At 48.8% G+C, this 26,331-nt stretch overlaps 1 protein-coding gene across 2 annotated transcripts in view; it reads left to right on the top strand.

Moving 5' to 3' along the window:
* The window catches only part of PAX2 (paired box 2), a 77,164-nt gene extending 51,292 nt beyond the window's left edge, over positions 1–25,872 (top strand). Inside the window, exons 6-11 of one of the 2 annotated variants that reach the window (XM_088528827.1) lie at positions 2,685–2,860; positions 4,570–4,696; positions 15,725–15,934; positions 19,489–19,590; positions 24,253–24,339; positions 25,646–25,872. In XM_088528827.1, coding sequence (XP_088384953.1) covers positions 2,685–2,860; positions 4,570–4,696; positions 15,725–15,934; positions 19,489–19,590; positions 24,253–24,339; positions 25,646–25,767 — 824 coding nt within the window. In that variant the 3' untranslated portion in view covers positions 25,768–25,872. Of the gene's footprint in view, positions 1–2,684; positions 2,861–4,569; positions 4,697–15,724; positions 15,935–19,488; positions 19,591–24,252; positions 24,340–25,626 lie in introns of both variants that reach the window. The other variant, XM_088528828.1, reaches the window with a different exon arrangement.
* The last annotated feature ends 459 nt before the right edge of the window (positions 25,873–26,331 follow it).

The raw sequence follows: 26,331 nt of genomic DNA on the forward strand, positions 1-26,331 counted from the left end.
TGACAAGCAAGGAAGCCTGAGTGTTTGCTTGAGCCCCCGCCACGCACACCAAGCACCGTGCGTGCTGCAGGGCTGCCATCCTGGAAAGGCAAATAAACCTAGAAGAGCCCCCTCAGTCCAAGGGCTGCTCGGACTCATAGGGTGAGACAGAACCTACAGCAGAGCAGAGCAGGGCGGTGACTGACTGCAAAAACCCCGGGGCGTATTAACAAAATGGTGACACAGTCACGCACACCGACTGACACATGCGGAAAAACAGCCTTACAGGCAAGTGGCCGCACAGGCGCAGGCAAAGCACGACAAGCATCACTACAGAGACATTTTTTTCCCTCCGAGTCTGGACCCAGAAGCTCCCTGGCAGCTTTCTGCAGGGGGGACCAAAGAGAAGTGACTAGTGCAGTTAGGAGCTTGAGACCCAAGTTACATTAGTCCTCTGAAAGCCAATCCTCGAGCAACAGCGCAGTCTGCACTAACTAACACAGCATGCAGCCCAGCAAGGCAGGTTCCTGCTTTATTTTTTCTTTGTCAAAGCTGTCATGTGCTGCAGCCTTCAGGAACATCAGGGTTTGCCCCTGTGGGAATAAGCCTGAAGAGAGCGAACCCGCCAGGGATGAGTGCCAGTTAAGGGCCCCACTCTGGCTAGGGGTGGAAGGGAAAGAGTCAGAGAAAGAGAGAGAAAGAAGGGGCTGCTCAGGGGAAGGCTGCTGGCTCGGACAAATCAATATGTAATATTGTCTATGGTCTTGTGAGTGGTACTGTACTACGTTACTGTATATAATGTACTATTGATTATATCATATCATATAATCACCTATAAACGGATATATCTCATAGCCAGGAGGCTGCAGGCTCAGTTATTACTCTGGGCCACCAGTTGGACATGAAGTGTGCCAGGAAAGCAGCCAGCATGGCACTGTCCATGGGCTAAGGGCTGATGGGGACGAGCAGCACGCTCCTGGCCTTCCCACAGGGAATGGCACTCCCGTCTCACGGGAGCAGGAGCAGTGTCCTGCCATGAGCACCTTCTCCATCACGGGGTGGAGGGAAGAGGGTGATGCAGGTGCCTCAACCACTTCCTTGCCAGACAGCAAATTCCTTCTGCTCCAGGGACAGGAAGCTGCTGGAAGAGGCTGAGGTCTCAGGAATAACAGTGCAAAACAGGCAGGAAGCTGCAGGTAGGAGGGAGAACCCGACTGTAGGTTAGACAGAGTCATAGGACAGTCGGACCTTTGTCCAATGAAGACAGCAGGCAGAGATTCAGAACGGTGGATACAGAGATGTATCGGATGCGGGAGAGTGAGCGTGTACCTGGGCTCTCCAAAGTTACACCGAGCGGTGACAGTGGAAAGACCCTCAGCACGGCCAGAGAAGATGCTAATGAGCAGACTTGCCTCAGATGAGATGAGGGATTATGACAAAGGGAGATTCACTTCAGCTGGGACAGGAGGTTATAACAGACAGACTCACCTTGGCTGTGACAGATGCTAATAGCAGGAGACTCGCTCACTTCAGATAAGAAGGGGTTATAACAGAGATAAATGCCCCTCATTTGAGTTGGGGGATAACAGGAAAAAAAAACAGATGGGTGAAAAGATGGTTTATCACACAGGAAGATTCACTTTGGATGGGGCAGGACATTTATAATGGATTCAGCTCACCTCGAAGGGGATGAGTGGGCTCTAACAGAGACAGACTTAGCACATCAGACATGGGGTGGCATGACAGAGATAGAGACACCTGGAAGGTGACAGGAGACGCTCTGCAGTGAGATCGGACCGTGTCGAAGGGTTGCTGCGGACAGAGATGTGCTTCTGATGCTGCTTATCCCACAAGAGGGGTTTCTCCTAGATAAAACACTGGATTTCAGTGGAGGCTGATTCCCACAGAGTGGGATTGGGATGTGGATAAGAAGAGGGACAGTCACAGACAAAGATTCCCCTTGTTTTGGTGGGAGGTTTATAACAGAGATAGGGGATGTGATAAATAAACAGCTACCTGTGGGCACAGAGATCCGAACAGAAACCAACATATGCTGGGTAGGACAGAAGGCTCCATAGAGACTCACCTGTGTGAAACAGTCAGAAATGGGATCACTCAGGATATCTGGGGAGGGGGGAAAAAGATTCATCTGGGATGTGACAGGGCATGATCAGATACCAGATAAATCACAACAGAGACATAACTTCCACTGCGACTAGGGAGCGAAGACGGGACGGATTCGCTCCCAAGCTGTATCAGAGCACTCTCCCCGCTTCAGGCTTCGCCAGCCCTCGGCAGGACAGCACAGCTCCCTCCTCCGCGCCAGCCGGTCTGCGAGCTGCCTCTCCAGCAGCCCTCTACCGACGCTAATCGCTGTGCTTCGCTCCCATTTTATGCTCAGCACTGGGGATTTGGCAATTTTTAACCCTGAAAATCAGTGGAACCGAAACTCATCTCTGAGCTGAGCACCATTCTCCACAGCCCCAGCCACGCTGGGCAGAGCGCCCCGGAGGCAGCGGGAGCCTCTCCGGCAGGCCGGGAAGGGGCTCCGCTCGGGTCTCCCCAGCCTCCGCACCCCACAGGAGGGACATGGCTCCCTGTGCACAGCCGAGGGCTCCCCTCCTCCCGCTCCCTTCTTGCTCCCATCCCTTGCTGACCCGAGCCAGGGTGGTGCTAACTCCGTTTTCTCTGTCTGTGCCCTGCAGATGTATCCGAGGGCTCGGTTCCCAACGGAGATTCCCAGAGCAGCGTGGACAGTTTGCGGAAGCACCTTCGTGCTGACACTTTTACCCAGCAGCAGCTGGAAGCTTTAGATCGAGTTTTTGAGCGTCCTTCTTACCCTGACGTCTTTCAAACATCAGAACACATCAAATCTGAGCAGGTGAGGACCAGCCTGGCAATGCAGCCCCAGAGGAGCCCGCAGGGCGAGGGCAGGGAGATTCCCTCACTGGAATCACTCCTCCTCTCTCCATCCCTTGTTCTTGCGCTGTCCTGCTGTTATGCCCATGCTGCGTTCACATGATACAGCACTTTCCATTTGCAACTGCGCTGATGCACGTGTGCGCGGCGGCTCTGCCCGTGCTCCCGCCTTGCCTTGCCTTGCCGTGCTCCTCCCGGCTGCGCAGCCCCGCTCCCGGCTCTGCACGGACACCCGCACGCGGACGCGCTGCCCCGCGCGCTGGCGGCTCGTGTCGCTGCGGGAGCCAGGCAGCCCCGGCGCAAGGGACTTGTGAGGAGCTTCCCTCGCGGCCCAAAGCTGAGACCTGACTCTGGTCGTCAACCTAGTTTTCTGCACTTGTGCAGCTCTGCCCCCCTTCCCTTCCCTTCACTCCCCTGTTTCCCCAGCCTTTTATCCCAAAAGCTGTTTGTCTTAATAAAATGAAAATCAAAAGTCTTTTTAAACCGCCCCAAGCCATAAACCAACAAAGGAAGAGAAGGAGAGGCTGGCTGTGGACTCCCTTCATCCCAGAGTCCCTGGGTTTATTACAATGAATAACCTTTATTTACTTTCATTAGACTATTAAGCACCAGCACAGTCATTTTTCCCCCTGAAACTCTGAGCAGGGCCCATAAAGCAAATCCGAAGCCTAATTGAGTTCATTTTAATTTCTCTCCGATCACAGCGAATTACTCTGGTGATAAATCAGGGGGCAGGCTCACCCCCAGTAGAAGGCCTAATTTGCAGCTAATTACAAAACTGATTTCTACAGGAAGATCAATACGAGAAGGAATTGGAAATGACTCGGCAGTCCTGGGCAGGCAGGGCCGGGGCGGGGAGGGGGCAGCGCGGGGAGCCCCCCGGAGCGGGGGGAGCCACACGGAGGGGGCTGGGGAAGCGCATGGAAAAAAACAGAGCAGAAAGAGCAGAAAATCAGTTTTAATTTAACGTAATATTAATCAGAGCAACTTTTCCTGCTGTTTTGTAGCCTTCCCGGTTTCTCCAGCTCCCGCGTCTGGTCCGGAGGCTGCCACAATAAAAAGGCAATTACCAGAGCCTCCCGGACAGGACACCCTTTCACATTCAATGGCTCTCCCCCTCCCACCCTTCTGTTGGCCATGTGGCTGCCCCCTCCCCAATTTCATAGGCCAGTGCACAGCGCGGCAGGGCGCGCGGGAGGCTCCTTTGTCTGTCTGCAAGGCGCGAGGGCGGCGCCGGCGGGGCCGGCGGGGCAGAGCCCTCCCGGGGCAGCCCCGCGCGCCCCTGGCCCTGCCTCCCCGTGCCCAGCGCGGGTGCTGCTGCTCCCTCCTGCTGCTCAGTGCCATGGGGACGCGCCATTCCCCTTCCTTCCCGCACCCCGCGCTCGCGCTGCAGACGCCCCCTTGGCCACAGCCACGCAGGACATGGTGGCCTCCGGCCCCCCAGGCCAGGCCTGTGCTCAGCCACCCCGCTCGCCCCTGCGCCGCAGCACGCGGGCCGCAGCAGCCCGTCCCGGCCACCTCCCCAGCCAGCCCTCTCGCCACGTTGTCTTCCTCATTGCCTCCTCCTCCTCCTCCATCTGTGCAGGGCTGCTTCTCCCTCTCCCTCCCCACCAGCTGCGCCCGGCCGCCCCTCTCTGCGCATCAATAGCTGTCTCTCTCCTTCCTCCCCAGGGCAATGAGTACTCCCTCCCAGCTCTGACCCCGGGTCTCGATGAAGTCAAATCAAGTCTATCCACCTCTGCTAACCCAGACCTGGGGACCAACGTGTCAGGACCCCAGACATACCCTGTGGTGACCGGTAAGCTGCCTGACCAAACAGCAGATTCAAGCTTTTTATTTATTTCCCTCATCACCATTAGCTTCTGCTTTTTCTGCTAATGCAAGATACCCCTCTGTGGCAAACACGGAAAGAGACAGAAAGACTGTGGAGGAAGCAAGAGATGCAGAGAAGCTTGAGCTGGGGAGTGCTGGCAGTCTGGGGTCCTGCTAGAGGTGCCAAGGGATGAGTTCAAGGGAACGGAACGCAGGAGGGAGCCAGGAGCTGTGCCCGGATGGGGCTTAGGGATGGATGGCGGCAGGGGATGAGTATGTCCGAATGTGCACTGTGATTTCTTCCTTGTGTCTGAGAATATGAGGTTCATGGCTTAGCCATGATCCACACTTGGAGCTCTAGGAGAACGATAATAATGTATGTTTTACTCACCCCTGGAATTTGGAAGGGGCATTTGCAAGTTAAATACTGAAGTTCGCTGAACTGTGACTGCTAAACTCCCTCTTCCTCAGGCCCATGAGTCTCCAGCAGCATCTGGCATAAGGAATTTATTCATAGCCTCCTTCCTTCCCTTACTGTGGGCACATTAAACCCAGGTGTGACTGGGAAGCCAGGGCAGGACACAAGACGAAGAGCCAGAGAGCAGAGCGTGGGATGCGCAGAGACAGAGGCAGCTGCTGCAGCAGCCGCTCCATGAAATGTGCTCCATGCTGGGCGCATTCGCACGACCTGAAGAGCACAGGCTTCTCCTGGGCTCCCCGGGCATGCCGTGCTGGCACTGCCTTAGAGTGCCTGGTCTGGGTGCGTCTGGGGCCACCCGAGATAACCAGCGGCCACAGCCTCTTCTAGGGGGCTTCTAGGGGTTGTTGCAGCCGTTAGGGCTTCCTGCTCGCGCAGCTACCACAGATCTGAGAGCCCCCTCTGGCAGCTAAAGCGGCCAGCACGGCTCAGGTGCCCTGTCCCAGTTAGGATCTCCCCACTCTCCAAACCCCGCAGGATGCGCTGGGAAATAACCCACGGCAGAGCCGTGTCTTGTCAGCAAAGGGAGGAGCTGCCGCTTCTTGGCCAGAGCTGCCCTGTGATGGAGCAGAATCAGGACTGCTGGAGCTCATATCTCTGCTTTTTCCTGAAAAAACAAACAAACGAGTAGTAGCCCCTGGGGTCCCTGAAGCTGCAGGCAGCTGTTGCTTGTACAGCAAACACTTTGCAAAGGGATTTTGCTGCATGCAACATTTAGCTACCAGAAACTTTGGACCACATAGAGTTAGCGACAGCTACCCCAAACACCAAGGAGAGCCAGTGTGGGGTCTGCAGGGTGTGACGGAGAACCACGAGGTCACTGTACACCGAGAGTCCCTAAAAGGTGCAGAAGAGCCTTGTAGCCACACAGCTTCTTCACCCACCAGAAAAACATGTCACCTGTGGCAAAACTGTGTCACTTTTCTGAGTATACTCATATGCAAGACAAAATCCAGCATCCACCACCTAGCAGACCTACATCTCTTACACGAAATACTTCCCTATCCGAAGAGGGCAAAGCCAGCAGAACAGCTGGGTTGTCTTTCCTTCATGGAAGGCAGGTCCCCTTAGCTGGATCTTGAGGTGAGATGCCTGAAGCTGCAGAGTTTAAATTCAAAGGGGCCATGAAGATGATTCTCTTTTGTCCTTCTCCCTAAGAGAAATGGTACATTTGAGCCTGTTAACGTTAGAGATGAATTCCCAAAGGCAGGAGATACTGCCCAAACCTAGGACATGACGACTCAGGATACAGGAGAAGACAGATTTAGTCTTGCAGAAGTGGCTGTGGTCAGAGGCAGAAAATCCTCCCCATGTCTCACCCTGTACCAGCGCCATCCCAGTCCCTGGAATACTCCCAGCTCAGCCTGGGAACATCCTCATCTGATCCATCTGGATCCAAGAGTGAGAAAAGTTCATTTCAGACCCAGCTTGACATTCCCAGGTGGCAACTTAGCACTAACATCTCAATCTGTATGCGACATTTCAATCAGCGCAGAGTAACAAAAGCAGAACTATTAGCGCTAGGAGCTGCTCATTGGTGGTAATGATGGGGAAAGTCAGAAACTGGAAATGAAAGGGGAAAAAAACCTCGACACCCTGAAATGCAGCGGGGAGGAGGGCTGGAGAATTTTTCCTCTACACTTAGGCCAGGATCCAGCGTTTGGATTAATGGTGCCATTACCTAAGAAAGGACTGCAGATAATGTTCATTCTTAAAATGGTTTTGCTGGCAATTAAATGGTCGCAGTTATTGATCTTCATCGATCTGATGTCCTTTATTTGCATAATCTATTAAAGATGAATGATTCATGATGTTTTGGCGATGGGGCTGGGCAGTGTTTTCAGGAAGGAGCAGAGAGGCAGGGGCTCAGTGCTGCCTCCTGAGGAAGGCAGAGGCTGGGGCCGCGGTCCCGGGCAGCCCCGAAGTGGGATATTGCAGCGAGCGCAGCCCCGAGGTGCTGCCTGCAGGTGCTCGGCGTGACCCAGTGCACAGGCTGGCGCAGGCTGGCGTTGCTGTCCTGGGCCACGTGTCTGCTGACTGCAGCTGCTCTTGACTTGGAAGGAATTTGGGTTTCAGGCTTCATACCGAGCACTGGGCAAGGCGCGTGGCCTCTGTCTGGACCGGGATAATGCAAATAACGTAACATTTCTAGCTCCTCAGTATCACTGAACTCTGACATAGATGAAGGGAACTCTGCATCATTTATACCTAAATACCTCATGACGTTGTTAGATACATAATCTTATCCATGATTTTGGATAATTACTTATTGTTGATGTTTTGGATGACTTTTGGAGGGATGTTTTCTCAGAACTGTGTGAGCTGAGGAAGCTTGCTGTAGCATCCAGCTAGTCCTGGGTCAGTGAGGCTCTAAAGTCCTCCTGAAGGTTGAGAACAACAAGGCTTTGCTTTGGGAAGAGCTGGTGATATTTTTTTTTGTCTGGGAAGTCTGAGATGGGGAGACTTTTTTATAAACTGCAACTAAATCTTACACCCTCAGGTGACTACACACAGACTTTGTACTGTGTGGGTAGGTCTGCTCAAGGTAATGGCTGACTCTGCAGGGTGTCCTAGCACAAGAGCAAGGAGTCCTTCTGGAGATGACATTAGGGCAGCAAAAGGGGCAGTCATCTTCCCTGCCCCTCTATTCAGTGACGGTCTCTAGCAGCACAGTTACCTAGAGCCAGTACCAAATACCATCTCTCAGGTAATTTCTGTCTAGAAAATGCTCTCAGGCCTGCCTGAGAGAAGCGAAGCAGCTCCGAACCCAGTTCTGAGTTCTGGGGACCTACAGGAACAGTTTGGGGATGCAGCTCTGGCCACCGGCGCAGGCCGTGCCCGGCAGGAAGGCAGCGCAGTGCGAGACGCGGCACGGGAGGCTTCCGCACACGGCCTGCCGCCTCCTGGCTAACACACCGCAACAGAGCAGCTTTTACCAGCTTGATGGTCCCTAAGACCATAGGAAAGGTAAAGAAAATGTCAATCCTGGCAGTTTCAACTAAGTAGACATTTCTTCCCCACAGGAACAAATATGATCCAAAGTGAGAAATCCTGACAGGCAGTTCATGATGTTTCAAACAAAGGCACCAAAAAAGTAGCAACTCGACAGATCTCACTTTCCTCCAGGCTCTGTCATAGCGTCAGAATTTTCATTTATTTTTTTTTTTAAATGAGTTACTATTTTCCTTTTTAAAACAAACTTAGGCCAAATTAAATCATAATTACTTATATTAAGGCCAATATTGCTATGTCTTAAAGACCCTTAAATTACACAGAAGTTGTGCTTAAACAGCATCCGATTTCTGCTGAAGTTTTGAAGAAAGTTGTGATGTTAATCATGGAGAAATCATGGCTGGACCCCTGCATGAAAAGTTTGTTGAAATGATAAACCATTTTTTGACAACTTCAGCCTCCTGCAAGGTGAAGAGATAATATTTCCTTCATTTCAGCTTAGTGAGTGAATGAAGAGAATTTTGTTCAGTTCAACAACTAGCTCATTCAAAACTAAGAAGCAAACTAGGATTTGAAAAAGCAGGAACATTTGTTTTCCTCTGTCAGTGAGTGATTAAGCTTGGCTTGAAGGGATAAGATCTATTCGTTCTAAAGTCAAGTTCCAAAATCAGTTCAATTTCCTTCTTTTACATATACATATTTCCTTTCTTTCACTTAGCAAGTGAAAGAATATACTTTTTAGAGAAGCTTGCTTTTCTGATTCCACTATTTAGGAAGTCAGGGTACTTGTGGTCATTTTATTTAATTAGTAGGAATAAATTATAATTACTGTTTTTAATTGAATTCTAATTTCCATCCATATATAACTTGACACAAATCACGAGTAAAAAGTTAATAATCTAATAAAACAATAACATGGACTCATCATTCACCATTTTCCCACAATAATATGTAGAGACAAATTATGTTAAACAATATAATTGCTTAAATAAATGTGCACAGATGTAATTCATCTGCTTAGCAGAAAAGAAATACCATGTTTAGTGTAAATGTTATATTTGTCAAAATATGTCGTTGTTACCGCCCATAAAAATCAACCTTTTAGAAAACATCTACATAGTGCAAATGATGCTTGATCCCGCTTGCTGTTTTAAATCATGATTAAAACGGGCATTAGAATCAGCTGTATTTATATCATTACACTGAGAGGGGGAGCAGTTCCCTCCCCTTCTCCTTGTTCACACTGGTGAAAATTTCTGCTCAGGGCTGGAGTAACACGTCCGTAACCACCCGCGGGGAGCCAAGAAGTGGCTCAAGGGACGGCAAATCCTGCAGACAGCACCAAAGCAGAGTTGGCCGCGGCGCTCGCGGCCGGGCTGTCAGCCGTGGGGCAGCCTTGGCGCCTCGCTGGGTGCCCGCGTGCCGTGTGGTAGCCCCATGGCTACCTCGCAGCAGCAGCAGCGGGGAGATGGGGCCCGCGGAGTCAGTCTGCAGTGCTGAGTACGTCAGGCTGGGGCGCAGAGCTGCTCCAGGTGGAGGGGTGAGGGGCTGCCCTCGAAGCGCCCGCTTCGCTCTGAAATAAGGGCTCACTCCTGCAAAGAGGCGGTGAGAAGCTGCTCATCTGCTGCTTAAGATCAGCAGAAGTAGATTTTCACAGGACCTCTAAACATCATCAAGAGCTTCTCATGCCCAAGGAAAGATAACATCTTATCTTGCCAGGGAGCTGGGGAGGCAAAAGGCGTTAGTTACTACTACTCTTCCCCTGAACAAATGGCCGGGGGTGATAAAGTCTGACAAAAGATCCCGGGAACAGACAGAAACAGCAGGGAGAAGGAAGGACTCACATAAACCGTTTCCATGCTTCCAATGGAAGATTCATTAACAGTAAGTTTATGATGCTGAAGAAGAAGGCTTGTAGGCTGGAGAAGTATTGCAGCAAGAAACCCAGAAATGGATGAAATCCATTGTTGAAAGAATTCCTGCCTGCCTTAAATCAGCGTTTAAGTGAGCTGGCTCATGGCAAGAGCAGCGAGGGGACATTCCCAACCCGTTTCCCTCGGAAAGAGGGCAGCACTGCCGGCTGCCACGCTCTGCACTGCCAAAAGGGACTTTTAGGAACTAGAATGAGAAAGGCTTCCAAACGATTAGATTTTAGCTTTTCTTCTGAGGATGAATGAAGGATCTAAATAAGATGGCTATGATGAAACTATTTGTGACGTGGTATTTGTGCACTGACCAGAAAGACTGAGCTTTACAGCTGAGTGAGGCAACCCCTGTCAGCAGATGCTGGCAACTTTCAAACATCATCAGCTGCATTGGATTTACCCAGGTCAGATGCTTGCCCATTAACTGACGTTGCCCACTAGTGTCTTTCGGAGGAATTGAGAGCTTGTGGCAGCCTCTGCCCCTTCCTCGGTGGGGTAGGATAGCTGTGGACTGCGCAGGGCGGTTTGCCCCATGCTACGATGCGTGGGGGTCTCTGTGCCGAAGCCCCGCGTTGCGCCCGCACGGGCTGCGGGGAGCTGCCAGCTGCTCTGTTCTAATTACATTTCCCAGCATCTATTTCAAAGGCATCTTCTTTAAGTGCTAACATTCAAGCCCAAACCACCAAGGAATTTAAGCTCATGCTTCCCTTTCCCTGTAAGACAGGGAGTCATCTGTAAACACAACACCCTCAGGGGCTGGGACTCAAGGAAGGGGGCAGCAGAGCAAAATTCACTGAACCTGCCTGTTTGCCAAATACCCTGGCACATCATTTCCCCGCGCCCCTGATTTTAAAGCATATCTTTGTTCACCAGCTCCACCTGCAAATAAATATGCTGAGAGCCTCATGGAGTTGACGTTCAGCGGGTCTGTGCAAAAAAGAAAATAAACCTGAGCCTTCAAGGCTCCCTCCCCAGTCAGCAGACAAGGAAAAGAGAAAGCAAGAAAGGTATAACCAGAAGTACCTTAGTGTTTATATGCTTTTCAGTTGGTCTAACAAAGGGCTGATATTAATGCAGATAATTAAAAAACAAACTCCTTGGGATGATTTATATCTTGAGCATGAGGTTCTGGCAGAAGAAAAGCTGGGATACTACCAAAAAATGAAAAAAAAAAGGATTCTTCTCACATGACAGAGAGGAAAACTGAAAAATATGACGTGCCAGGCCATGCTGGTCTTCCGCATGGCTTTGGGAATTTCTGAGGCAAGGTCTCACAGGGCAGAAAGTGAAATGGCTCTGCTGGCTGTAGTGTAAATCCATCAGTTTACGACTGCTAAGGACTCCGTCCCATTCTGTTTTCCATTCTTTCTAAGAATGAGATTATTAGAATGGACAGAATGTAAACAGAGAGGAAAAAAAAAAGACATCTCAGTGGCTAGGGGCTAAGCATAGGATTCAAGACACCTAGGAGAAAGTTCAACTTTGACAGAGACTTCCTACATCAACTTGGGTACACCCCTTATCTTCTCTGGTGTCAGTTCCTTATGGACCAAGCGGCGATCCCTATAGGGATGCAGTAAGGATATGTGCTCTAAAGACTATGAGGCATTGAGATCGGGTAAGCATCTTATGAAGATCCCAGGAAAAGGCGAAGGACGCCAGCTGTTGCCAAAACGGTAGCAGGCAGGGTTGTATCACCGGGGTGTGCACAAGCCAGCCCCCTAAGCAGCCATGTGCCATCTTGATAGTCTTGTTTGCTGAAAAGGAGCATTGACCGCAGCCGGGAAACCAGCAGCGAAAAACAAGCAGCTTATCCGGCCCTGTGAACCCCCCTGCTTCCCTTCCCAACAGCAGCAGGGAGCACGATAAAAGCTCAGATGAGTCTCTGTAGGAACCCAAAGCCGTGAATCTTCCGCTCACCCTGTCTGGCCAAAATCCCTTCATTTGTGGGGGGAATTTAGGCCAGTTCTAGCTCTCCGCCAGAATAACAGAGGAGAGAGTTAGAAAAGAAGGAAAACAGCCATAACTCAGCAAGTACAGTCAGAAAGAGAGGAGCTGAAGGTGCAGAAAATATTCAGTCCTCTGCTACACTTGCAGCTTTATCCCATCCTGCTGATCCTTCCAGATTTCCCCCACCATGACAATGGCTGATATTTTAGGTTGCTTATAACCAAGGATACCATGTGCCATTTAGAAGAAAGAAGCCTGGAATGAGAAGAGCTATCTGCTTCTTTGGGAGAGGGCTGCAAACTCATTCCATTCCCAACTCAATTACTAGGCCATTTCCATGCCAATAGACATTGATGGATACCTCCTCTGGGCTCCCCTAATGCCATCTTACTGAGGGACACCCCTCGCAGCGAGATGCACCGGCATGAAAAGCTCCATGGCCTGCTGGCTGGACAGCACGAGCAGGACCTGGGAGGGAAAGGGGCAGTACGGAATTCCTATCTCTCTCCTTCACAGGCAGGAAAGAATTAGAGAAAAGAGAGCATGAGAAGTGAGAACAAAAAACACGCAGCCAAAGTTTGAGGTGGTTAAAATGAAAAATGGGCCTGTGCCACTCATAGGTGGATGGAGAGATCAATCAATTGATCTCGTCTACACTGGCACACTTTGGAGCTATAATTCACTGCTGGGGCAATTATTCCAGCATAGCAGTGGCAGGACTTATATTGGAGACAGAATTTAGGTGCTTTTAGTCAGTGGAGAGCTGGACAACACAGAAGTAAAACTGTGTAAACGCCACTCGCCAGTGCAGACGTACAGGATGTAAGTTATGGCTATGCAGTTGCAGAGAGACTGACAGATAAACAGAGAGACACATAAGAGACTGAATTTTGACTGTGCAATCATTTGCTGTCTGGCCTTAGCCTCCCCACTGCTGTTAGCACGCACAGTGTTTAGCATCACAGTATCCCTGTCTCTTTGCCGTGTTACTGTTGACTTCTTTATCCCCCCTGCACTGAGTAAGTGCTGCTGCCTCTGGAAGGTGTGAGGAATTTTTCTTCATAAGCCTTGATGTGTTCAAGAAAGGGCCGGGTTCATCTGTGCTGTGAGTCTGACAGCGGCTTTAACAGCCTCCGAAGGCTGGGACAAATAGCTTCTGGTCCCTTAACCCTTCTCAGCTTTGCAAGGCAAGGCCCGCCACTGTTGTTCCCAGCGCAAGGGCTTTGCACGGTCTTTCAGGCTGAAATCCTCTCTGTGGTGGCTGGGCAGGGAGGAAATCCAAGGGCTGGATCAGATTGGCCTAATGCTACAGCAGCTTAAGCAGTCTGTTTTACCAGAGATTATGGTTTCACTTACACAGAGCGCCTGAAAAATGCTGTGGTTTAGAAAGGATTATAGCTGAAAATTCCACGCTTTAAAAGAGAAATAAAGCAGGGGAGGGACCAGGAAGCCGAATGTGCCTGGGGGCTGTGCAAACAGGATTAACCTCTGCCCATAGCACCTCTTGCTTCTGCCCACCCACGTTTCCCGAGTCCACCTCCTCCCCTGCCCTTTCTTCCCCTGGGGCTCCCTACACCTGCCCTAGGATCCTCTCTTGTGTTCTAGGCAGGCCTGTAAAGGGAATCTGGAAAACACCCAGCACGGAAGTGTCCCCATCTTGCTTAGATATGATGGTCAAACGGCTTCATTGAATAATATCATTTGACCCTTGGCCCTGCAAACATGGAAGCTTTCGGCCCTCTGTCTGCAGATAGATCTGTAACAGCATTAATCCAAAGCATCTAGGTAGAATTTACCTACTTTGGATAAAGGCTTCAGCACTGCCAAGCACCTGGTGACTGCCTGCATGGCCTGGAGGTAAATCTGTGCGCCCCTGCCACCCAATGGCAGAGGAGCCAGGAGAAAACCAGCTTTGGGGGCTCTCTGTCTACAGATACTGGGCAAGGAGATGTAGAGAGTCACGTGTGGGGCTGTAGGATAGTACACAGCAGTGTGAAGCGGAATCTGGATGCTAGTGTGCTGCTTCCTTTGATGATTCTAATTAACTGCACACTCAGCTTCTATTCACTATAATCCCCCAGGAAAGGTCCTTGCTAAAGAGTTTCCTATGGCAAAATAGGAGAAGAAATGTTAGTCCTTACTTGGCACCCTAGAGGCTTCACGTAAGCAACCTCTGCTCACAGAAGAGGAACCGCAACCTACTGGCCAGATCTTTCTGAGGGTTCCCAACGGTCTGATCGATGACCATCTTTCCTGAAAAGGAGTCTCAGTAACCTAGGTCAGAAAAGCCTGGAGGAGAGCACAGATGGCAAACTATCATTTTTGCCAGTAGCAAACCTCTAAGAGACAAATCCTTCAAGATAAACAGCATTTGCAGCCCAAAACGGCCCAGCCCTTTACTGTCCAGGTGAACACTGCAGCTTTACAATAAGGTGCCCAGACTTCATTAAGCTAGTTCTGCGTTAATGAAGTCAGATTTACGACCTAATTATATGTCACATTTATATTTCTCTTTATAAATCAAAACCACTAGAGCTAACTTATCTCATATGTCATTGGTTATACTTGCTGGCATTGCACAGAAATGGATTTCGTTTACTGGCTTTACTGTGTTTACCTGAGGGTGGATGGTTTGCTAGATGACTTGGACAGGATCTGATCACATCATCCAAACTTCCCTTTCAGGTGTTCAAATACAGGACTCTATTACGGCTGACCCAACAACACTGGGGGTGCTGGTGTACCCGTGTTTTAGGTCACTGAGTTCTACAATTCCCACACCTCTTAAGTGGGAGCCAGGCTAGGAGCAGTTTCAGGATTCTATCTTTTGCCTGTGCAAGTTCTCCCAACAGAAATGGAGACCCACTGAAAACGACAATGACAATAAGACCTTCTGTAACGTCCCCCACATCCCTCTCCCCTTCTGTCTCTCCATCAAGATATCTGCCTGGCAACCCTGTACTTTAGGAACTACCAAAGTCAGTATTGAGAGCTTTTATGATCAAAGCTTCCAACTGTGCCAGTGTAAACAAGATCAATTGATTGATCCATCTATCCTCCTATGAATGGCACAGTCCCATTTTTCATTTTAACCTGTACCTCTTTTGTCAAAGTGTTTATGGAGCTTGGCTTTGCAGGCTTTGGCCATTTCACTGAGCATCCTGTTTAACAGATGCCCATTATCGTGCAGCTTTCCTAGGGATGGCTACCTTGGGTTTGAGGAAACAAAGTGGTCAATTTCCTGGGCCAAACTGTGTCAGTGTTGCACCTCCCGAGCCGCCAGGCCAGCAAGTAAAAGGAGTAGGAAAGGGAGCACAGAAGCTTCAGAGCATCCTTCTCCTTTCCTCAGCCCTATGCTTCATCCTGTCCCTCCCGTCTCGCATGCTTCCCGCTCACTTCTCCGTTCCCGCATCCCATCCCTCCCCTGCCACCGCACTCCACCCTCACACCCCGCTGCCCTGCAGAGGCATCACTGCAGTTCAGGCCTAGCCCCCGGGTGTGTTCACTGCTGTTGTCTCAGCACTGGCTCCTCCTCTACCCCTAACCCTTTTATTTTTATGTTTATTTCCATTTTTAAATTAATTTCCCTGTAGATTTTAACCACTCCATTTTCATTTACCCATTTTGTTCTTCCTCTCCTCCCTCCCCCCCTCCTCTTCCCGTCCCCGTTCCCTTTGTCTGTCCGTGTCCATCCCTTGCCCTACCACAGAAAACCTCTCCTCTCCCCTCAGTATAAAGCAAGAGCCTCATGGAGCCTCTCTCACCCCTTTCACCCCCACCACGCCGGCGGGCTCTGGGCAGGCTGACCTGCAGCCCTTCCACCTGGCCCTGTCCGACGATGCGTCCACGCCTTGCTACGGCGCCTTCCTCCACCACGGCGCCCACTTTGGGCAGTCCGGCAGCCAGCCGCTCATAGCAGGTAACGGCCTTGGCCGCGCACGCAGCGAGTGGGGATGCTGCTGGAAGGGGGTCGCGCTCGTCTCACGGCGAGGCCAGGAGATGCTGCAAGCTCTCTGAGTGCAGGGGCCAACCACAGCCACGTTTCGTCACGTCTGCCTGTGCAGCATGTGCTCGCAGCTCCGCGCGTTTCAGGCCTGGCCTTCACTTTTGTAGAGTAAAGCGGGGAAAAAGCTGTAACTATGTAGAAGTGGCTGGTGCCCCAGTTGGATGGGTTTGGGGCTCAGTATGGAACCGTTTATACAGTGAAATCCTGTGTTACCTAAAGCAGCACAAGGCCCTGTGCACTGCATGCATGGCCAGAGCACCATGCATCAGTCCAGGGCAGATGACTGCAGCCTGGGTGACCCCGGCAGCTCAGGACTGTCAGCGGGGCCGTTCAGCGCGGGTTGTTACAGCTGCTGAGAAGCTGGGTAAATGCAGGAGCAGCCAGTGAGCAGCGCCCGGCTGCTCCGGGTGCAGCGCATGGCTCTGCCCGCTTGGCAGGGCGAGCGGGGACCTCAGCACCACACAGAGAGCCAAGGAGCAGGGCACGATGCCAGCCATGACCAGCAAGGGAGGGCAGGGACCACAGTTTTATAGCCAAAGAAACACGACTAAGGCCTTCAAATGTGCAAGTGAAGAAAGTAGACTGGAGGAGATGGCAGCAGCAGGTGGGAGTAGGGAAAGAGAGGAAGATGTTTACGGTAGGTCCTGGGGAAACTCTTGTGGAAGGTGACTGAAGCATCACGTTGCAGCACGTGAAGGGTGGTTGGTATGAAACAGGGAGAAACATCTTAGTGTTCAGAGACCTTGACTTGGAGACTATTGAGGCTGCTCTTACCCCACTGTCACAGAACATTAGTGGGGCTTTTCCAACAGTCAAGTTGTTCAGAGCGCAGATTACAGCTCCTGATGCAAGAAACAAGCCTTGCCTCTGCCTCCTCCATGTTCCTACATTATTCTTCTCTTTTGATCCAACATTCTCCCTTTGTCTTGTCGGGTGAGACTTGAAACTCTAAACTTGCAGCAAGCAAACAGCAGACTTTTGTGCTCTTGGCCCAGAACCTCAGTGGAGCCAGCAAGAATCCCTATGCTCTGGGCACTGGCACTTTCCAAGACAAGGATTCCCTGACAGAGTCTCTCCAATAGTACAGTCCTACAGGGATACAGACACATATACTCATCCTCTAACCTAGAAGACATTGTGTTTCAAGAGATGCAGTTGCCTTAATATGTTTTGAAGAATTAGAGACAGGAGAAAGCGTGTCTTTCACACAAGGATAAGGCACTATGATAAAGTGAGAAAGGCACTGTGTTTATCACTCTGAAGGCTCTTGGAGAAGGTAGGAGGAGTAGCTGGAATTGGAGAAACGCTGTTAACAGGACACATGCTATTTTGCCATGGAGTACCAGAATTCAATAATCCTCTTTACCTGTTTACTGTGAGCAGACATAAGGGAAGGGGGCTGGTTGTATGTAGCAGCATTTTGAGATTCTCTCTCTGGGACTCTTATTTGTGTTGATACTCTCCTGGTTTGTTATTTCTTTTCTCCTGATTCTGGGTTTGAGAGATGACCACTTCCCAGTGAACTATCCATATTGAGTTTTGAATATCAGCCTCTGCGCACTCATATCTGAACAAAACCATAGGGGCTTACACGCCTAAATCAAGTAGGAGAGCATGTGTGTGTTCCCATTGAATGGAAGTCTCCAAAGGAATTAATTTTGCCTGCCACTATACAATGTTCTCTCTAACTTTTCACAACACGGTTTTCTCACTCATCACCTACAGTTATATCTCAGACTAGACAACCTAGGAAACCAAGGGGACAAGATTTTTAAACAAAATTTTGTTTCCTCAAAAGCATATGAGATAAAAAGAAACATATCTAGTAGGTGTTAGCCCTACTGTTTAACTACAAATTGCTAAAGCAAGGATAATGATAAAAGTGATAAAAGAATAGAAGAGGGGGTCAGGAACCTCTTTAGGTACAAAAAGGAACTTGCTTTTCTATTTATTGAACAAATCACTTCAGCAATCTTTAGTCAAAATCTGTGAGAGCAGTGACACTGGCGTAGCCCCCCCATTCCTAGAGAAACTTCCTCTTTGGGGAGTTAGCATTAACTCTACACGTTGATTCAATCGTTGCTCTGCTGTGTAACTTTTAATTGTTCTTAATTCCTCTGCCAAGCTTCCTTGTTGTCCCAACACCTACTTTATCAATTATCATACACCTAAAACAACTCTTACTCTTCTTCCATTCACACACCTCAGCACAGTTCCAGTGGCTCCAGTGGTGTTAACGGGCCTTACTTAAACTGGCATTTCTAAAGGAGAATCAGGCTGCAGTCCCCTTGCCGTTAGAACAGACAGGAGAGAGAAAATTTAATAAAGGAACAAGAAACGGCACAAACTTCTTGGTGAGCTACAACTCACCTAGGGAATGTGAAAGGCTTTGGATGATTGGAGCAAGCTGAGATCTCAGTAGGCAGCACTGGAGGTTGAGCTGTAAATCTCTCAGCAGCTGTGGGGGAAAGATTATCTTAATTTATTTAGCCTTTTTTATTTTTTTTTTGTTTTTGGCTTGAAACTCCCAGCAGCTTCTGAGATGATTTTAGTTCATTTAAATGCAATAAGCGCTAACAGCAAAATGCCCTTCTGGCTGGCCCATTTTCAGACTAACCAATCCAAATGAGGAAATGCCTCTGGCATCAACCAAGAAGCCTCCAGCTGCACTTCCTAAGAGATGAAAAATAAACTGTAATCATCCACCCAGTTCACTCCCCTCTCTATTTTTTTGGTGGAAAAAAGATACCAAGGTTTTGGCAATTATTAACAAAACTTGTACCTATGATAAAAATGAAGTGGAAATCAAAGTAAGCTCCTCAACTCTATTATTATATGTACTGGAAGGATTCTAATCGGTATTAGATGTCTCTTGTATTAGGCATTGTGCAAAAGTAATGAGTGTGTCCTTGCCCCAAAGAGTTTGCAGCATGAAAAAGAAGCACACAGCAGTGAAGTGACTTGGCTAAAATAATCAGCAGGTGAAACGGCAGAGGTGGGAACAGAGAGAGGCACAGAGAACTCCTGAGTCATTTTGCAGTGGTTTCCACATTGACTGTGCGCTGAGACATCACCCATGGTTTTGGAACTGCATCCACTGCATGTAAGACCTCAGCTACTCTGGCGATGAACATGCTGCCGTTCTCTACGCAGCTTGGGCCATACCGATGTAGCAGAAACATATCCAGAATTTCTAACAGGCTCAAATACCTACAGCGAAATAAACCCAGTTCTTTTGAGCCTCAAGAAGACAAGCTTTAACACCCATCTTTACAGCTTGAGATCAAAAGTGTCACAGTCTTCTTGCCAAAATTTTCATTGGAAGGTCAGCAGACATACGAGCACGTCACACAGCACTTGCCTATCAAGCTGCTAGTCACTTCATGGTGGGACATAAGACGATATCAAAACAATATTGAATGATCTTATCCCTATTGATCATGTCTCCTGATTCTTTTCCTTTCCAGGTCGTGATATGGCAAGCACCACCTTGCCTGGCTACCCACCCCACGTGCCCCCAACTGGACAAGGCAGCTACCCAACCTCAACTCTTGCAGGAATGGTACCTGGTAAGTCAACTTGCAGACTTCAGCAACAGTGAGCAAGTGTTTGAACAGCGCAGTGGTACTGTGAGAGCTTTCACAGTTACAGCTATGGCTTTCCTGCTCTTAAGGCCTCTCCTCTTCAGAAAGTAAATGCCAACTTCCTATAGCCACTGTAACTAACAATTCATTTTGTAACATATCCCTTTCCCCTCAGTAACTGATTCACTGCTGCTATGGGCAACTAACTATCTATAACCTACGGTAATTAATTGGTAATTAATTAACCCTAGTATTCATTAACTAATGCAATTATCTTCCAGTGGCCCATGCAGATTATTATGTATTGCTCATGGCTCAGGATATTCACCTAGCCACGAGCTTGAGTAACAAATTACCTTCTATCTAAAGACAGGACATCTGACGGAAAAAACTTCAATCATAATTTAATACCTGCAGTTTTTGGAGACCTACTGTCCACATCCTAAACTAGCTAAATACTCAGCACTGATTAGCAGTATTTCAGGAGAAATTAGCTGTTGCCTTGCAACAACCAACTGCTTACCCACATCCTGTTTGCTCCTACCTTCTTAGTAAAATAATACAATCTAAGAAACTACTGACCTTATCCTGCACTTGGAAAGCAAACCCCTGTTTTCACAGAAATACCTTCTCCTGGCAAATTCATCTACTCTGCCCATTCTTCAGGGACAGCAGAGGGAGAAGCGAAGGGCTCTTTGCTCAGGCTGTATTCCCCGTCCCTCTGCTGGAAGCTAGTCCCAGGAGACAGAGGAATAGGCGAGGTTTCCATTTTTCAGCCATGATAGCTCAGAACTCAGAACTGCATCTGCCACTGATTTTTAGTTCTGTTAGCACCCCGGGCTGTGAGCTGTGCTGGCTCAGAAGCAGGTATACTGTCCTGTGCAGGAACTTAAGGAAAAATCTCTTTCCTATGAGGGTGACAGCACTGGAACAGGCTGCCCAAAGAGGTTAAGGATCTCCTTCTCTGGAGATTTTCAAAACCCGCCTGGATGTGACCCTGTGCCATGTGCTCCAGATGACCCCGTGTGTGCAGAGTGGTTGGACTAGATGATCTCTAAAGGTCTCTCCCAACCTTAATGATTCTACGATTCTGCACCGTGTGCTGCAGGAGGGACGGCCCCAGGCAGCAGCTGTGACCTGGAACTGCAGGTGATCTGAGCACAGAGAGCTCCTGCACCATCCTGCTGCGGTTTGTGCCAGCTCATGAGTCAAAACCCCAACCTAACTCCTGTCCAAATCCTGGATCAGTTACACTACAGAGAACACAGCTTATCAGCGAAATTACCATGGGTACAATATGTTCGCAGGTCAGAATCCTAGTATCTTCAAATGACAAATTATTGTTTTTTTTTCTCATCAAGTACTGGTATGTACTTCATTCCAGAGTGAACAAGCTACTCACTGCCTTTAGTTCTAAAATACGCAAGAAAATCCGGGCAGGGCTGTGAAGATGATATGATCAACCTCCAGATCAGGAAAATAGAGTGGATCATTGCCACTCGGTCCCTTGGAATAATTGACCAGCTTGCTGAATTGGGGTGGTTCAGTAACATTCAATTAGAGAAAGTTTTTCCTGTGGCCTGTTTGCGCACCTTGCAGTACTTGCTGCACCCTTCTGCAAACCATCAAGTCCTGGCTGTTTCAGTGATTTTCCACTGGCCAGACCCCGCTTGGCAGCCTCCTGCCCCAGTCCTGCAATGCTACAGAAGCCAACAAGCTGGAAACAGTGAGGCTTCCTGGGAAGGAGCCCAGCACTGGCTTTACCGGGGCACATCGCGCCTCTCTCATTACTGCGCTCTCTCAGGGGCAAAAAGCAAATGCTGCTGCATAAGGATGTCAGAGCAGAAAAGCCACGTAGTGGTACTTCCCCCGAAAGTCTCCCAGACTCCAGTAGGCTGCAGCTCAGAAACTTTCGAAGGAAGTTAGTATTAATCATCCTTGATAGATCAACCGACACAAACCTGAGAAGTCTCTCTTGAGCTCATACAAGCTTGTAACATCTCTAGCAACTTGGCAAAGAGTTCTTCAGGTTAACTACAGATTGCGTAAAAACTACCTCCCTTCATCTCTTACAATCCGGTCCCCTGCTAGACTCGCTTCATGTCACATAGTTTTTGTATTAAAAGACTAAATGTGTCAATATTTAAAAACAGATACCAAGAAAAGCTGTACGTAGAGGTTCCCAGAGCACGGACTGTGTAGATTATAGGCCTCATAAGCTCCTCAGTGCTTGCTGCCCCCCCCCCCATTAAAGGGAAAACAAAATATGATTTTGCTAATGGTTTGTTACATGCCCCAGTGCCAAGAAAGATCAGGGGCCAGTGCTTTCAGTTAATTAAAGAAGAAACAGGAAAACAAGAAGAAAGCAAGATGATCAATCAGGGAATACCTTTAACGAACATACAGACATGCAAACAAACCCCATCGTCCATACATGAATGAAAATGAGGAAGAGGCTCCAGCTTCTCTAAATAAAGGCTCTGACCTAAAACTAAAACTGGCCAGAAAACAGAATTTCAAACCCATGCAAAACTCTGGGTTTCTTTTGACATTTGTTTTCATCTTGCATTGGGATGAGCAGTCAGAATCTTGCAATAGTTCAATTTGCAAGCATCAAGATGAAACATTTCAATAATGTCAACATGTCCTGGATGCCAAGAAATATTACAATAATAAAAGAGTTGAAAGGAAATTAAATGAGATGAGAAAGGCAAAATGAAACAAAACCAGAAAGTTGAAACATAATACTTTGTATCAATTTGCAATCCTTTCAAAACTTTTCTTTCAAAAACTCCATTGAAACCGACAGGCTCATGCAAAACAATTCCATTTTGATGAGGCAGCATTTTCCAGGGGCAAGCTGTTTGAGAGGATTATTTGACCAGCGCTAACCAAGGCTGCTCTGTTCTATTTGTGACAACCTTTCACGAGACTTGCAGTTGTACAGTCTGGAGAAGAGCTTGTCTCCACGCACGGCATCCATGCGACACGGTCGGTCACTCATGTAGGTATCGCGGAGACGCACGCGGATCATGTGCTCAGATGTATATTCTGCATTTGCACCTCCACATCACAGGCTGTAGACATGGATGGAAGCCAGTAAGTCCCTGTGTGCACTCTTGAAAAAGCAGCAGTCAGTCAGTCAGTCAGAGAAGGATGAATCAGGTATTGTGCTGCACTTCATTTGTGCGCTTGTGCAATGCTCCCCACGCAGGCAGCAGAGCACCTTTGATCCCTCACTAACTTCCTCCTCATTCCCAGAAAGGCCATCCAGTTTTTGCAAGCTGCTCAGCGAGGCGAGCTTCCTCCAAAGGAAGGGCAGCTCGCACGGAGCAGCGCGGAGCCTGCGGAAAGCTGGCAATGGCAACGGCAGGGAGTCGTTAAACAGAATCCAATGCTGATGAGGAAATTACACTTGTTTCATTAGTGATCGGGGAAGGCGATAGCTCAGTTCCTCTTGGTCACAGTTGAGCTCCAAAGCTCATTATCCTGCTGCACGCATGCTTTCCTCCTCGTCAATAAACACTGTTTCCAGTGGCTGCCCTCCTCCTCGCTGGCTCTCCATAGCTGGGGCTCTTTCTCCTCTACTTAACCCGTGGCTCAGGATCACTATAAACAGTTTAGGGTGACAGCTCAGGAGAGGGTTGGAAAGAAACCTGGAAATATCAGCACTTCTCTTGATGCAGAGAAGCGATCTTTTTATGAGGCAATTCAAAGCAGGAATTTGCATCTGCATTGGTTTTTCCTTACGCCAGTGTTAAATTTTTATATCCCACAGATAAGTCACTTCGGTGGATCTAAACCAGGGCATTGCTTTGTGCTCTTCTATCATCTCCCCCAACATCTTGATCACCTTAGCAGGTCTCACCTTCTCTTTCCCAGCTACCTGATTTTCAGTGTAAGAATTCAGATTTTAGATATGAAAACATGTTGAGTCATTACCAGCAGTATTTAGTCTGACAAAAAATAAATATTTTTATGCTGTAAATAAAAGCTACTCTGACTACAAGACTATTGGATGTGACTGCTACTGGTACATACACCCTTCCACAGTGACTACTTGTGTTATTATTCTGAATGTCTTTAAAAGACCCAGTTGGACAGATCCTCCTCAAGTTTAAATCAGTGCAAATCTACTGACTTCAATAGGCTTCACTTCCTCATTGGAAAATCTGTGTCTTTGACTCTCCTGTGAGGGGAGATTTGCAGAGATTACAGTATAATTAATTGACAATTCTTGGTAATTGTATTACAGGCACTAGCGTATCCTGCCTGCCTGCCTTTCCCATTCCAGGGTATCTAGCAGGGACCCTAGGTGCTTTCCAAATACTTCTGTTGAAACAAGAACTCCAGCTCCTCACCCAGAGCAGACAGAAGCTTACAGTCACTCGTAATACAAATTAGTTTGTATTATTGAATTTCATTATTTTTAAGTAATTCCTTGATTCTGAAGAGGTCAGTCTTACAATTTTTAATTGTTTAGGCAAATAACACTGCACTGTCCTGAAGGGCAAGATCCCAAATGGACAAGGAAGCCGTATGTAACAGTTTACCTGATGGCACAGAGATTCCACGTGAAGATGCACTTGACAGGGCCGCAGGCCTTCCCTCTTGCCCGTGTCTCATTCATCGCTTGCTTCCTTCCAGGGAGCGAGTTCTCGGGGAATCCGTACAGCCACCCTCAGTACACAACCTACAACGAGGCCTGGCGATTCAGCAACCCGGCATTACTAAGTGAGTACCTCTCTCCCCAGCACACTCCCAGCTTCGCGCTCCTTCTGTTTGTCTCTTTGTTTTCTTTTGTTTGTTTGTTTTTGAAAAGCGTTTGGCCACATGAAAGACCTTTTTCCGCACTCCCCAGTCTAGGGTCTAGATAGGTGTATGTCTGACATGCATTTTGTGTCTGTTCTGAAGGTAGCTCTGTCTTCTCCTTGGCTGCATCCACAGTCTATTCCAGACTAGATCAGCAGTTCAGTTCAGGTTCTGCTACTCTCACAGGCTTCCATCACATCCATTCAAGGTCTGTTCAAAAATCCACAGCGGGGTCACTACTCTCCCAATCTAAATTGAAGGTCAATACCTGGGAATCTGGAAATCTCACAGAAGTTATTCTCATAGGGCCAGTAGGAACAATGTCCAGTATGGCAGATAGGCTCCATAACTATGTTTATAAATGGCAGGTGGCTCTTTCTTACAGTATATTTAGCTCCACTAACATGCCTAGAAAAAGTCTTTTTTGTTGTTTTTTTTTCAGAAGGGAAAAAATATTCCTGTAAGACTCTGTCTTCTAACACAATATTTCTTTGCAAGGGAACAGGAGGAGATTTATTATACGTAAAATAAATCAGTTGTGATTATGAACTACATATTTACTTAGGTTTAACAACTGGATAATAGATGCACACTTTATTCCAGGGTTGTTAAACCTCTGTAAATATGACCTTTATAATCAATCACTATTTAACACACATTCAATAACCATCCAGCAGCTTTCATTCCAAATGTGACCAAAATCCCAAGCAATGAAACAATGGAATTTTGTTTCATCTCTCCCTCCTGTTATTTTAACACTGACTCATGACATGCCGAGGGCATCCGGCCCTTGGCAGCTTCCCTGTGACTGCAGAGCAGGCAGGAGATTCTTCTGCTGCGAAGCTCACATGCTTCTTTCTTCCTCATGCTCATGAACCATGGAGGACCATTCAAGACCATTTCCTCATGGAGCAAAAAATCCCCTTGCCCTAGAGGGGCTTCAGACCCAGGGGACCCTGTAATCTCTCTTCATTTACATATGGTCAGTCCTTGGCTGGCCTCAGCAGGTAGCCTTTCATGGCTCCCAACAAGAGCTGAGCTCTCAAGATACTTCTTCCGATTTTGTTTTCTTCCTTCCTTTCCTTTTCCTTTGTTTTTAGTTGTCCTTCGTTTCTTTTCTTCGTTTGATCGTTTTACTTTTTTATTTATTTATTTTTTTTACTGTTTGTCCTTTCAACCAGTCCATTCTTCTCCTGTGTTAACTTTCAGGTTCCCCTTATTATTATAGTGCCACATCCCGGGGCTCCGCACCTCCCACTGCTGCCGCTGCCTATGACCGCCACTAGTTACCATGGAAACCACATGAAACTGCAGGGCGACAGCTTAGGCCTCCATATTGTACCTGTCTGATCAGCTCCCTCCATCCCCGCGACGGCTGAGGAGAACTCCTCCGTTCCTCCCCACAGCCCAGCTCCTTCCTGCGCGCCACGGCGGCGCCGGACCACGCGCTCCCGCCCCGCGACACCCGCCTGCCCGCGCGCCCGCTGCCGCCAGCACCGCCACGGCCCCCGGCCCGGCCGCTCGCTGCAGGGGCCCTTCGCAGCACCACGGCAAAGCCCAGCCCTCCAAAGTCTCCGCGATTTCCACGACTTAAGGGGAACTGGGAAGCAGCGCAGCCTTTGCCTTACAGGACCCCTTTCTCCTGGGAGTGGTAAGGGCACGGAGACGCAGGGGAGAAAGCCACTCACAAAACACTGTTCCCCAAAGAAATCATCTTCTGTGGTGGACTCTTCAAAATGTAAGACCTTGGCTGACCACCCTGTTTCCAGGACCGAGGAACAGCCTGGCTAGAGTGGAGAAGGCAGCACAGAGCCCTGACCCACCTGGCAAGGGAGGAAAGGCCCGAGCACCCACCGGCAGCCTGAGGGGCTCTCTGTGCACCTCGTCCCCACTCTCCCGCTCGGCCTCCCCCGC

Source organism: Tinamus guttatus, unplaced genomic scaffold (genome assembly GCF_059628265.1).
Source record: "Tinamus guttatus ecotype Peru unplaced genomic scaffold, ASM5962826v1 Tinamus_guttatus_pri_ptg000314l, whole genome shotgun sequence".
In the NCBI taxonomy this organism is placed as follows: domain Eukaryota; kingdom Metazoa; phylum Chordata; class Aves; order Tinamiformes; family Tinamidae; genus Tinamus; species Tinamus guttatus.